Genomic DNA, 14,396 nt, shown 5'->3' on the forward strand with positions numbered 1-14,396 from the left:
GAAAGGCAAACAAAGCCGCAGCTGTAGACCACTAGAGACAGCTGTGTCTCTGGGTGTGTTGTGTGTGTGTATGTGGTGTATGTGTGGGGGAGTGTGGGTTGGGGAATGGGTTCTCCTGTATATTTAGAAGCAAGAACCAAGTCTAGGTAATGTTTCATAATTCTTGTCATCTGGTAAACACCCAATACATAAATGAGGATGTTATTTCAAAGAGAAGCTGACTTCTCAAAGTAACTTTATGGGGTTGTTAATGTTAAATGAAAGGGTTTATAAAAAAGCTGAGAATATTGAAAGTGCCTACTTTCAAAAAAATATATATTTACTATTATTATCATCTACCTCCTTTGTTATACTGTAGGTTCAACAAGAAAAGGAAACATGCCTATTTTATTTACCACCGTATCCCCAGCACTTAAAGCGTTTGGCACAAAAAAGCTACCCAATAAGTACTGGAGAAATGAATGAATTCTAATGTTATCTTCATTTTACAGGTAAGAAACTGAGAGTTGGAGTGGCAAAATGACTTGGCCAAGATCACACTGATTGTTAAGTGGTGGTGCCAACATATCTGGTTAATTCAAAGTCTGAGCATTTTAACAGTTCAAGAATTAAAATGACAGCCCTTGAACATGGAAATGATATCATCGAAAGATTTATATACTCTTCATCAAAATTCTTCAGAAGATTCTGTCAAGGGTACTGGGCTGGGTGATCCCTGCTACTTTTAATACCTTTATTTTCATTTCACGCCTCTTTGTTTGCTTGTAAATGTAGAAGATCACACTTCATTTTCTTGGTATCTAATGAGTCTTATCTAGCACCTATTAAACAATATATGTAAAGGCAAATAGAAAAAGAAGAGATATATTCACAACTTTTAATATTTCCATAAGACAAGGTAGTTATATTCAACTATGTACTTTTTATGCTAAATTTTCCTTGGGAAAAATTCTATTATAAATATCTATAGAAAATTTTTAAAAAAATTACTATTCTCCAACAAAATCTCACTTTTTCTGGGCCAAACCATTAATATAGGTCATTTAGGAAAAAAATAGGTTTTGTTTTTTTTTGTTTTTGCTGAAGGAATACTAAGAGAACAATCTCAAATGACATGTAAATATTTCTCATGTTATAAAATTAAAACAAAAACTTTCTCCTCTGTTTTCTCTATTCTTGTTTTTCATATGTTAGAATTCCTGACCTAGGTCTCTAATTTTCATTTCTCTATTTGCTTTTGCTCTCTGAAAATTCCTTTGTTATAGCAGCCTGTTCTTGTTTCCTGGATGCAATATTTTCTCTTACCTATCTGAGAGTAGTTCATTTGAATTTGTCTCCCCAAGGCCCTCCAAGTTACTTTTTTTTTTTTTTAATTTATTTTAGGTCTCGGTTCTCATCATAAAGGCCTTCCTCAAATATCTTAAGAGTAAGGCACTAAAAATCTGACTGGAAACATTGTGCTCATTGGTGGAGCCTGCAGACTGAGATAACATGATCTGAGTGGGCTGTTTCCTTGGGGAACTCCCAATGCCTGGATCTTTAAGCCTTATTGGTCAGATTTCCCTAGAGAAAGTCTCTTGCAATCTCTTGCCTGAAAGGCAATCTTGGGTGTCAGGGTCCTAGGAGCAGGGTGTGGTAGGAAGGTTGGGAGGTCTCAACATTCAAAATCCAAACTTTCACTCAGTGCATCTGGACTCAGTAATGAGACACAGTCTTCTTCAGTGCCAGGTATCACTTGTTTTATTCTCTCCAAAAACCCTCTACCCAGTCTTGTGTTACGGTTAGGGAGGGCAACTGTCTGCCGTGCTGAGTTAGGGAAAGAATCTGTGAGTCAATTAGCTTAACTGCTTTTCAAACAGATTTTAAAATAATTCTCTTCTCTTTGGTCCCACCTTCACTCCTAGGTCCAGATATCTGGTACCACCATTTCCCTAGCCTTTTGGGTGTTTTGCAGTAAATCAGGGTGCTTCTTACTTTCTTTACTGCTGGCTTATGATTTCAGCATTCTCAGCTCTAAGCTGACTGTTCATTGTCGTCCATCTGCTTTCCCATCTTCAAAATTTGGTTGCTCTTGTCTCCTTTCCCTTTCACATAACATAAAAAAGCCCTTATTATGTACCAAACTCTTTTTATGGTTATTCTTAGTGGAGTCTGAGGTGAGAGTGGAAGCTAAAGTATGTATTCCATGCTGTCACCAAATTACTAGCCTTTTTGAACCAAGTAGAAACATTTCAAAAGATAATAACTTTTAAAAAGAGATAACAGCTTAATTTTCTCATTGTGACCTTTGTCCAGAAGCTCTGAAGCAGAGCTTCCATCTAAAGATAAGGAAATAGGCCCAAAGAGATTAAATGACTTATCTAAGGATGTATAGTTTATACTGGTAGAGGCGACATCTGAATCTAGTTCTGATACTTTGGCAAACAGAAAGTCCTTCAAATGCAAAAAATTTGTGATCTATTCAGCAAACATTTACAAGCACTTATGTTAAGGGCTCCATTTAAACTTTAAACTTTGATCTTTATTTTCAGAATCTGCTTTAAATCCATTGTAAAAGTATAAAAAAATTGAGCAAAAAGATTTCTTGAATACCCGCTAGGGCAGTGGAATTGTGCTAGAGAGTGTAGGAGATTTTGAGAGAATCAACTTGAATCCTATCATAAGGAACCTATGACGTTGTAATACAAAGTGGAAAATCCACATGCCACAATCAAGATATAGATGCAGGTCAGAAGAATTTATTACTTTCCAGCTGGAGAAATTAGAATCAGAGTCATGAAGGACAGATATTTAAATCTTGGGGCGATGAAGAAAAATGATATTCCATGTAGAGCAAACAGCATAGTATTTATTCTATGTATTTATTTTTAACTTGGTAAAGGTAATTCTAAAACTCACAAGAAAAACTCTCTTTGTTAAAACAACAGCACCTATAAAAATCTTCAGAAGATGGTGTTACTTTGATGACACTGACCTTGTGTGGTTCTCTGCATATGTTCTTCACCTATCTAGAGACATTTTTTCTAAGTTTACTTTCATCATTTAACGCATCATTCAAACCACTTCAATAAAACAGTGATCATGCTGAAGAGAGGGGTCTCAGAGGACCAGATGACACTCCAATTACCCAACACATTGAGCCAGATTGTTCTATGCCTCGGACTCAAGAGACTGGCAGAGAGAGGAGGCAAACAAAGGCAAAAAGAGTAAGGACTCAAGTGAAAAGAGCAAAATGCATGCACTAAACATGGGGCTTTCAGTAAGACTCCTGCAGAAAAGCCTGTCAGAAGGTTATTTACCACCAACCTTAATAAGATTAATAACCCACCAGATAGAATCATAAACTAGAACATATACTTGTAGAGCATACTCTGTGAGGATAAGAACATTACAAGACTGGCCTGGTGCCTTTTTAAATGTATATGCATTGTCCTGGGTACTGCAAATGCAAGGCTAGAGGAGGGTGTATGCGGACTTATTTTGACCCAAGAAGGGCCAACTGAAAATCCAGCTTTTGCAAATATGACTGTTTACCTCTCACCTACAGTTTTATATTGTGACTCAAATGACACAAAAATATAAATGGAGTAACTAATTAGTGAAAAACAATGGTGGGACTTTCTCTTCAAGCTATTATGTGGGAGAAGAGAGAAGCACTGAGCAGCCTTTGAAATTAAGAAATTGTGCCCTAAAATGTTTTAGGTACTCCCCACCCTTAAGGATTAAATAAAATCATCAGACTTGGTAAAAAAAAAAAAGCCCTTATTATGTACCAAACTCTTTTTAATTTTAAAGTTTAGCTCTGACGTCTTGAATAGCAACCACCAGAGTGAACAGACCCAGTCAACTGAATCATTACAAGCTTTCTAGAAGAATTCAAACAAATATTCTGGGGGTAGGATTATTATTCCCAGTTTATCCTATTTTAGGAATTTTGTACCCTTATTATTGAGTTTTGCTTTTTTCTTTTCTTTGCTTTTTCCCACTGACTTCTGTTATGAAGGCTCAATAGGGAAGTGCATTTTCATATGGGTTTGCTTCCTCATTATGAAGTGAGCCCACTCAAACCCCACACATGGCAGTGATCTTTATTTGGTTCCATACTAATCCATATAAGAACAAGACATTTAAAGATATTAATTTAAAACCATAAGCAAAAAACACAGAAAGGGGCCAAATGCTTCCCATTTAGTAAAACGGCTGTGTTCTAGTCAAGCTGAATAATCTCATTTTTTCCCTTAAGGGTTATTTCCACCTTTATATTACTTCTGCCAACTCCAAATATTATAGGCAGCTGACAAGATTCTGGAAGAGACCCACTTTATCCCACAGAGGGATGCTGAACTGAAAAGGAGGCAGTTTTGTTCCTAGATAAAAGATAGTCTGATATTAAAGATTCTTTGCTTAAGGCACAAATGTACCTGTCTATGACTTTTTAAATGGCACATTTTAGTGGCATGTCGCATCATCTTTTATGAAAGAATGTGGCGAGAGGCCTCTTATGACTCCCCATGGGGACAGTGACAGCACATTAACAAGGGAAGGGGCAGTATGAAGCAGGCAAGCAGGGGTGAGATAAGCACATTATTTTAGGAGTTAAAAACAATGATGGCAACCTTCTGATTCCTGCATCACCAAACCTCAGGGATGAATCAAGAGTTTATATGGCAGGGGGTGCTAGGAGGAGGTAGAAAATTCTAGTTCCCATTTTGTCTCTATTTGATTTTTGTGTAATTTCAGGACTTCCTTTGCTCAGTTTCCTAAATTTTATCTCATTTGTTTCTTTACCCCTAGCATCCTAGGGGAATAAACTGGTTGAGTCAAAACCTTTGGAGGAAGGCATCCACACAAACAGGTAGTGAAATGGCCTAGCTGAGACCTTGCATGTTTTGATACGTGATCTCTCCAGAAGGGTTTTTACAGAGATCCACCTTAGAGTGTGCTAGGGGATGGGGAGGGGCTCCTCTTTTTTTTTCCTCCTTTCTCCCAGAAGGAAACTCTCTTCCAGACCAACCCAGCTCAACTGTCAACTCTTGAGAACCGCCCTACCTACACACACTGTGGTTCAGAGTCCTTCATAAACATTTTACTGAAGATTTCATCACACTGTTCCAGGCCTTATGGGTCTGTCTTCTCTATCACAGGCAGGCTTTTCACAGCTTTGAATGCCCTGCTCTCCAAGGCCTAGCACATGATATGTGCTAAAATAATAATTACTGAATGGATGAAAGTTTCAACTCCTCAGAGCACACATCTAGAAAGGGAGTTTTGTTTTTAAAAGTGAAGGTAAATGGAAGAGAAGTAATTCTTAAAAGACATTGACTACGTTTCAGAACACAATTTGTTACTCAGAACTTAAAAATGTTATTGAGATTCACATTTCTATCTATAGTGATTTTAAACAGCATTTATCACATCTACTCCAAGCTTACTGTGGTGAAAGCAAAGAATCTTTGCCTTCAGGTGCTTATTTTGCACTAACTTCCCAAACTCTCCAGGTAATATTCTCATTACATCTACCTCTAGAAGAACCTTCAGTTCTCTTTATTACTGAATCACCCTCAATTTCTCCTCCACGGACTCAAGATCTCTCACTCTCCTTCTCTATCACATATTTTTCGTTATCTTGTACCCGAAGTGAATTTGGTATAAAACACAGGACTTATCACCACTTGACAAGTCATATGTTTAGTTATCCTTCTGTTTTCTGTCTTTCTCCTCACATTCCACTCCTCACCAAATGCAACTTCATGAGAGTCAAGACTAGAGTGTCCTTTCACTACTATATCCCCACTGTCTACCTAGCAGACACAGCAGGACCTACATATATGAATAAAAAATAAATGTGGAAGAAATGAATGAGGAATATTTATATGTGCTCTAAATCTTAAATCTATCATTTATGCTCCTTCACAATATTGCTATGCCTCTGCCATGCTAGGCTATACCACTGTCTAAGTCACACAACTCTAGAGTTGCTGCAGAAAATTAAAGACAGTAACAGACTGTTTAGAGCCATTGAATGTTAGTATGAAAAAGAGCTTAGAGATGATTATTTTACAGATGAGGAAGCTGAGGCCCAAGGTGAGAGATAGTGGCTCACACAAGGATGCCCAGAAAACCAGTGGCAAATCTAGGACTTTCACTTCTAATCTAGGATTCTTAGCTCTGCATCATGTAACTTATCAAATGTTCTACACTCTATTGGGTCATTTATTAAATATATCCAATGACAATGATTTAAAACATGCAAAGGGAAATTATATAACAGCAAGGCCTGAACCCTACAAATCAAAAACACTAGTTTGCCCCGAAACAGGCTAACTCAACAATCCTTCAGGATTTTGTTGGGAGCATCTGTCTACCATTATGGCTAACCTCTCAGCTGATGCACACATATCGTATTTCCTCTTAGATTTCATTTTATAAAGAAACAGAAGAATATGGTTTAATAAACACTGACTACTTTATTGTTGCTTTCTTTCCAAAGTATGGGTGAATGGAGTCTGAAGATAGTTCCTAACAAATTCAAATGCAGTCATGCATTACAAGCATCACAGAAAAAGTATTTGACAAAAAAAAAAAAAAAAGGTGATAAAATTTTGATTGCAACTCTATCCATGGTCCCCTTTCTACTTTTTAAAAAGTCCTCCTTTATCTGAATCAATGTATGTGAAAAACAATTCTTGAAGCACTGATGAGTAACCAGAATATAATATGATAATTCACATTGATCCAAATGTCCTTCTAATATAAATCGTATGCATTCTTTTTAATAGATTGTGGGTCACTGTATAGAAACCATAGCACAGAGTTCTAGTGGGGCTACAGTTAGCATAGTAAGATAAAGTCCATTCTAAATATAGCAATCAAGAATAAAGACATTAAAGTTATGTTAAATACGTAATTTTACATAATACCCCTTATCTTCCCCCAGATCATCACATCCTTTCCCCCAACATGTGATATGAGTATATTGAAACAAGGTGGCTTTTTTTTCTAAACAAACATATAGAACTTATACATCCAAATGAGTAGGGCTGTACTCTTTAAAGTAATCACCTTTGGAAGTTATATATGCATTCTAACCAGGCTACTATCACACAAAATTTTTCTGAAATCTCTCTTTGAGAGCATAGGTTCTCCAGATTTGTGTACATAAGGATCACTCAGGGAACATGTTAATAATACAGATTCTTAGAGATATGAACTTAATTGGTCTTGGATGGAGTTGGGAACCTGTATTTTTAAGAAGCACTCTAGGTTACGTTTTATATAGGTGATGTGTAAGAAATAACATTTTAGAATAGTTGGTTCACAAGCCATGTAAGGATATCAAAATAATGATTTTAGACTCTGTGTACACATAAGCATAACACACTGGAGGTTTCATTTTTTCAAAATCTTCATTCTTCCTGATAGAACATATTATTACAGATATGCATAGAAGCACCTATTTACAAAAGACAACATACCTCCATGAAAGAGATTCCTAAGCTCCAGACATCAGAGTGGATTCCATACTGCTCTCCTGAAATTCTTTCAGGCTGTAAGAAAACAGAAGACTGCTTGTGAGCTGATGTGAGCTACCCTGAGAAACACATACACTAACATGAGCTCAGCTAAGACAAGGAATGGGAACCGGCAGTATCTGCATAGCACTTTACGAAGAACAAAGCAATCTTATATGTATGTGAGTGTGTATTATGTAGATAATACACAGAAATTATACAGGTAATATCGATATATATAATCTCATTGAATCCTCACAAAGTTCCTGTGAAGAAAACTTCATTTTACAGATGAAGAAAATGCAGACTCAGATTAGTGAAATAATTTAGGTAGAGTCCTAAGTTGAGACTTGAACCTGGGTCCTCTCCTTCCAAATTTAGTGATCTTAGTTGTGGAGTGACAAATTACACAACATTATATGTTATCACTTATTTGCACTTTGGGTCCAGATCACGAGAGATTCTTTCATTTTTAATTTATCTTTTTATTTGGAAATAATTTCAAACTTTAGGCAAGTTGAAAGATTAAGACAAGTACAAAGGACATCCATATTTCCTTTGGCCAGATTCATCTACTATTCAACATATTATTCCACTTATCAGGATTTCTGCTGATATGAACCAAGGAACAATTTGAAAGGTCCACTTGGTTCTGTTAGTCTTTCAGTCAAAATATGTAGCAAATACTTGGTCTGAAAAGCTAGTACATGCATATTTTCTACTTCAACAGAATCATTTCATACTGATGTGGTGCTACCTGGTCTCTCTGTCCCCCCCAGGATCTGGCATTCAGTAGGGTACTCCATAGAGGTCTTTTGAATGCACACAGGAACAAATGAATAAGAGGTCTCACAGAAGTTTAGAATGGTTGTTCAGTGTTTCAGCAGAGCTAGTCAGGACAGGGCTGGGCTCATAACTGATCCCTCTTAGCACCCAAGACTGCATTCTTTGTATCATCCCTGGAGTTCTGGCAGCCGCCATAATCATCATCCTTCAGGAGCTCCCATGTAAGTCCTAAAGAGTAACTGGGGTCAGGGTCATCCTGGCCCACTGCAGATGGAGAATGTGGGTATCCACTGCTCACCAGCAAGAGATACACCAGTGGAAGGTGTGGGCCAGATACTCTCAGGTGAGTTGGCTCCAATCCTATATCTTGGGGATTTAGCTTAGCAGGGACCCAGAACTTTGTAACTTCCTTCCTGTTCCCACAAGGCTATCTCAATGTACTTGTTGCCTTCTCCCAGGACTACTTTCCATAAAATTACAGAAAGCCCTGCCCTGAGATAGCAGGATGGACTGTCTTATTTTCCTTCATTTTTTTAACTTGTAAAACTCCTTTCCTACCAAGAATAATTCTTCCCAAGGGCCAAGTGTCATGTGACCATTTCTCCCAGATGCTAACAGACATGGTCATTCCAATCTTCTAATACTTTTTATGTTCTAATCCCTCACACCATCATTTCTCAAATTTCTTGTTCATACATGAAGAAACCCATTACCCAACCCTTGCTAGTTTAGAAAGTATTAGGATGTATTCATAAAGAACTTGTCAGCTAGATACAGGAGTAATGCCATCATCATCAACAACAACAACATTACTGTGTGCATTTACTGGAGAATTTCTATGCGCCAGGCATTGTTTTAAATGCTTTTCATGTATGCCTTATTTCAGATTCATAAATATCCATATTAGATTGGTACAATTATCATCCCCATTTAACAGATGAGGAAAATGAGGCACAGAGAGGTTTAGTTTGCAGCCATTATACAAGGATAGTAACAGCTATCATTTTATGACCACCTAGGACATGCCAGACATGGCTGGATACTTTGCATACTCTTATTTCATAACAATCTTGCAAAATTAGATATACTGCCCTTATTTTACAGATGTAAAAACTGAGTTAGTAAGATTAAGTGACTAGCTGAAGTCTAGAGCTATGAATTAGCATTAAGTGTATTGTTTAGCAACTCAGCCAGGCATGTCTGCCTACAAAGTCAGGGTTCTTTCCGGTGTGTCAAACTGCCCCCAGAATTAGGAGTCAGAAGCGCCAAACTCTGTTCTGGATCTAGTCAGTATTTCTCAAAATGCAGTCTTCAGACTAGCCATCACAGACCTGCCCAAGGTGCTTATTACAAATGAAACTCCTGAATCAGAATCTCTAGGGTGGCTCTAGGGATCTTCATTTTAAAAAATAATTTCTCTGGGTGATTCTCTGGCACACTCAGCCCCAGTCACTAAACATGTTCATGTTCCCTACAGAGGCAATGACCTACCTTCCTCCTCTCTGTTTAGTGAACGTTTCTTTTAGAGACCCTGTTCAAAGGCCACCTTTTTTTTTTTTTTTGGTGAAACCTTCCTTTATTTCTCAGGGAGAATTACAAATTCTTGCCTCTGTATTTCATTAAAATGTTGTTTATAACTTTAATATTAATTTATTGCACTGTGTTGTAATAATCCATTTGCTGGTCTGTATCTCCTAGAGGCAAAGAGAGCATCTTATTCTTCTTATACCTAGCACCATGCCTGGCACATAGCTGATATGCAATCAATGTGTGCTGACTGAAAGCACTGAAAACATGCTTACTGCACATTGGTTTTAAGCATGAACTAATTATTTAGTTCCCTGGAGCGTTCTACTAATATAATTTCCCCACCTACTGCCATTCACATCCGTTAAGAACTTCCAGCAAACATGAAAATCCTAAAATCCTCTAGAATTATTAAAGAAATAACCAAATGTTGCCTTCCTCCCTTTCTCTTCTTCCCTTCCTCTCTCCTTCCTTCATTCCACTACCCGACAGTTATCAATATATAGCACTTCACGCAGAGTACAGACAAAACAAATAAAAGTGGAACCCATATGCACAATCTTTTGGCAGGACCAACAATAAGATTAAATACATTCATAACATTTGCCCACTAAACTACCAAAACAAATGCAAACTGTAAGCTGAAAACAAAGCATAAAAAATTAAATTAAAAAAGAAAAAATAGAAAAAGTGATAATGGTTACAGATATCAGGTGGCAAATAAGAGAACTCCTTAAGGACAAGATTCTGACAGCCTCTCACTGGAGAAATTATTCTTGCAATAAGCTAACAAAACGAGATTATTGTTGTGATGTAGTGCTTAAGCACAAATGCGCAGCAAAATCAGGTAGCCAATTCTGTGGGTCTATCCTAAAGAATTCATATGGTAGATATGTTGTAGTGTATTGTTCAGGACCAATGTACTCAGACCCCTAAAACTGACAGAAGCACAAGATAAGCCCCAATTCATTCTGGATTTGTGGAGCCAGGACTTGATGGCCTGAGGCTGGAAAATTCAAAGCTGTTCTCACACTGGAAGCCAAGGTGGCCTGCTCTGTCCTCGCCCCTTTGAAACAAAACAAAATCAACCATCAAGTACCACACTACTGACAGAATATCTGTGATGGACATTCTGCAGTTAAAAAGCTAAAGCCAGGTTACTTTCTGACATGACAGCTGTCATTACTTATAGAAAGCTAAATAATAGGGAAAACACAGCTCTCATCTTGTACTGAAGTATAAGTGTAAGGAGAAAAAGCCCTGGTCTGTTCTTAACAATAACAGGCGTGGGGATGATATAAAAAGCAAAGAAGATTTTTAAAGGCAGTGGCTCCGAGCTGGCATGCATACTCCATTCCTTCCAGCTACCCTCTGTGACTTGGCATTTATGTATGACCCACATTTAGTTAACTCATTCCAGAATTATCTTTATTTATAACATAATACCCTAGGGTTTACTTGTCAAAACCAGGAAGATACCAAGGTACATCCCTTCTCTCTTCTGATATGAAATTTCTGTTGCAATAGGCTACTCAAAAAATAGAAAAAGTATGCATAAATACTTTAGGTTACTATGAATCAAAATATATATCACAAACAATGGAGCTTTTCTTTTTGTAGGAGGCAAGATTCTTATGTGGTTAACAGGGCACATTGGTTAAACAAGGGTTCTGGAGTCAGACTGTTCTAACTCAATCTATTTTCCAGTTCACTAATTCTCTCTTCTGCTATGTCCAATGTGCAACTGAACACTAAGTTTTTAATTTTAATCTAGTAGTTTTGTTTGGGATTTTCTCAAACCTACTATGTTACTTTTAATTTGTGATCTGACATCTGTGTGCAACTGTTTCTGTGGCCTCCTGCTCCTGCTTTGTTTTCATGCATGCCTGGTTTTCTTTGACTAATTGCTAGTGTTTTCTCTTGAAAAAAAAAAATATTGAAGAGGTTCTCTGAGGCCCAAGGTTGATGTGCCCACATCAAACCAGTTTTCAATATGAAGCTCCTTTTCCAACTCAGGTCATGTATACAAATACCCAGGGTGCAAATCCATGCCAGAGTTAATCTATGGCCACAGCTTTCCCTATTTTCCTTTTACTACTGCTTCTCTAGCTCTAAGAAGCCTTCTGCTCCATTCTCTGAGACTGGGGGAGGAGAAGAAGTTTTAGCTCTTGTTTGCTCTTAAACTGAGAGTGAGCCTTTCAGACTTCCAGCATGATATGAGAAAGACCTCCTCTGAGACCCTTGCCTTAGAGGTACAGCTGTGGTATGGGCAAATGCCTCAGGAATAAGCAGCTTTGGTGTTCCGACATTCTGCTTTCCTCTTTGTTGTGAGATCCCATCTGAAAATTTAGTGTTTTCCAGCAGAATAGTTGGCCCAAATAACTTAACCTGCTATTACCAGAAACTAGAAGCTGGTATTCTAATCAAATCTTGACTCTTACTACTTGCCTGCTCTGAGACTCTGGGCTAGTTTAAGTTACTTCACCTTTGGTTTCCACATCTGCAAAATGAAGACAATTATAATAATATGCATATTTCATGGGGTTACGTGAAGATTAAATGAATCCATGTGCTTGATTCAGTATGTGCCACATGGAAATGCTCAATAAAGGTTAGCCTCCTTCCCATCATCACCACCACAATTACCATCACTGCATGAGCATGGCTAACTAAATTGCATCATGTAATTTGTATAGGTTTTATTCAGGTAAAGATAATTTCCAAGGATAGGAATAGCTTGGGTATTAAAAAATGTTCAAGAGGTAAAAAAAAAAAAAAAACAAGTAATTTAGTTTGACTTTCTGATCCCAAGGGTCAAGTATTTGGGTAAGAATTTTTCAAAACTTCAGTTAATCATACTGATCATGTCAAACTTTTATATTTGATCTAAAAATATACAATAAACAAACCACAATAACTGAACAGTGGGTTAAAGTTTTAGGGACTTATATTTTAAAACAGAGTAACATTTTTAGTAAGTAGAATTTCTGAAAAATGGTTTACTATAAGCCTCCTAAGCCTTCTGAACCCCATTTGTAATCCTTCTGGATGAAATCTTTTCAAAATATAGTTGAAAATCTTTCTTGCTTTGGATTAAAATGTCTGAACTTAATTACCTGTTCCTAAAATGTAATGTGTCCTTTGAACATGCCACTCCGCTCTCCAGGTCTGTCTCCTCGTAAGTCCATGATGAGATTTGACCAGATGACTTTCCAAGTATGCTTCCTACATGCTCCATGGCTTAGTGTGCCAATAAGTTGTTATTATTTTTTAATGGCTTAGGGTCTTGGAAGAGCCTCCCTGTCTTTTCCTTAATTATCATTTGCTTGTACCTTATACTTGTTACAGGAGACTCAAGTAAGATTATTTGCACATGCAAGACTATTTCTTTGATTTATTTTCTTTTCAATATTTGAGCAGCCTGGCTAACTGTATCTGAGTGATCTGGGGGTCTTCTATACCCTACAATAAAATTAAGATACTTAGTATGAAAAAAAATGCTCTCTTATAATTAGTGAATAAATCACATTTGAAATGTGGTTTTTATGAATTCATTCATTCATTTAGCATTGTATGAGAAGCTAGACAGACAGAATGAGCAGAATAAACCTTGCCCTGTGAAGTTCATAATCTAGATGTGGAGCAACACAGAACTAATTTGGATATAGTGAGAGGCACAGCAGTAAAGAGTTTAGTCTCTGGAGGCTGATTATTTAGGTGTGAAAAATGACTTTGGCACTTACTAGCTTTATGAACTTGGGCAAGTCACGTAACTTCTCTATCCCACGGTTTCCTCACCTGTAAAGTGAGAATATTACCTATCTCATAGGGCTGTTGTGAGAATTTAGAGTTAACATTTGTAAGCTTTTATAAGAGTAACTGGCACATAGTGTAAATTGTTAGCTATTATTATTGTTATCACTGTACAGAAGTATGTATGAATATAAAATGAGGGAAATGGATGTAAAAACGAGAGTATTACATAATTACATATTCCCATAATTTATTGTCCTCTACTTCACCCCTCCACCCCCACCCATGTCACATAACCTTCTATTTCTAAATTGCTGCTCACCTTTCCACAGTGATCTCTCTCTTATAAGTGACTTTTTCACATACTGCTTGAATCATCAAATTCGTACATGGTAAGCCTTCTTATTCTCTAAATATATGTTTAGTACAACTTAAGTCTTTATTATGTCACACATAACATGGCCATATAAAACGCCATGTTTCCTACTTTGCCCATCTCTTATGAAGATTACAGAGTGGTTACACTGTACCTGGTTAACAGCATGGAAGATGCTCAGTAAATATTGATTGATTAATTGAAGGTACTTAGTTTCAGATATAGCTTTCACTGGAACAGATCAGAGGTTGGCAATTTTTTTCTCTAAAGGGCCAGATACTAAATATTTGTCACTTTGTGGGCCATATGGTCTCTACTGCAACTGTCATGACTACTCCACTCTGGCACTGTTGTGCTAAAGCTACCAAGACAATATGTAAACAAGTGGGTATGGCCATGCCCAATAAAACTTTCTTTTTTTAAATTAATTTTTTATTTAAAAA

General features: G+C 37.1%; 1 protein-coding gene across 8 annotated transcripts in view; it reads right to left on the minus strand.

Moving 5' to 3' along the window:
- MAP2K5 (mitogen-activated protein kinase kinase 5) overlaps nt 1–14,396 on the minus strand; it is a 245,476-nt gene that overhangs the window by 96,558 nt on the left and 134,522 nt on the right. For all 8 annotated transcript variants that reach the window (XM_023527273.1, XM_023527276.1, XM_011385914.2 and 5 more), the window contains exon 16: nt 7,476–7,547. In XM_023527273.1, the coding sequence (XP_023383041.1) occupies nt 7,476–7,547 (72 nt within the window). The remainder of the gene's footprint in view (nt 1–7,475; nt 7,548–14,396) is intronic.

Source organism: Pteropus vampyrus, unplaced genomic scaffold (assembly GCF_000151845.1).
Source record: "Pteropus vampyrus isolate Shadow unplaced genomic scaffold, Pvam_2.0 Scaffold15, whole genome shotgun sequence".
Lineage (NCBI taxonomy): Eukaryota > Metazoa > Chordata > Mammalia > Chiroptera > Pteropodidae > Pteropus > Pteropus vampyrus.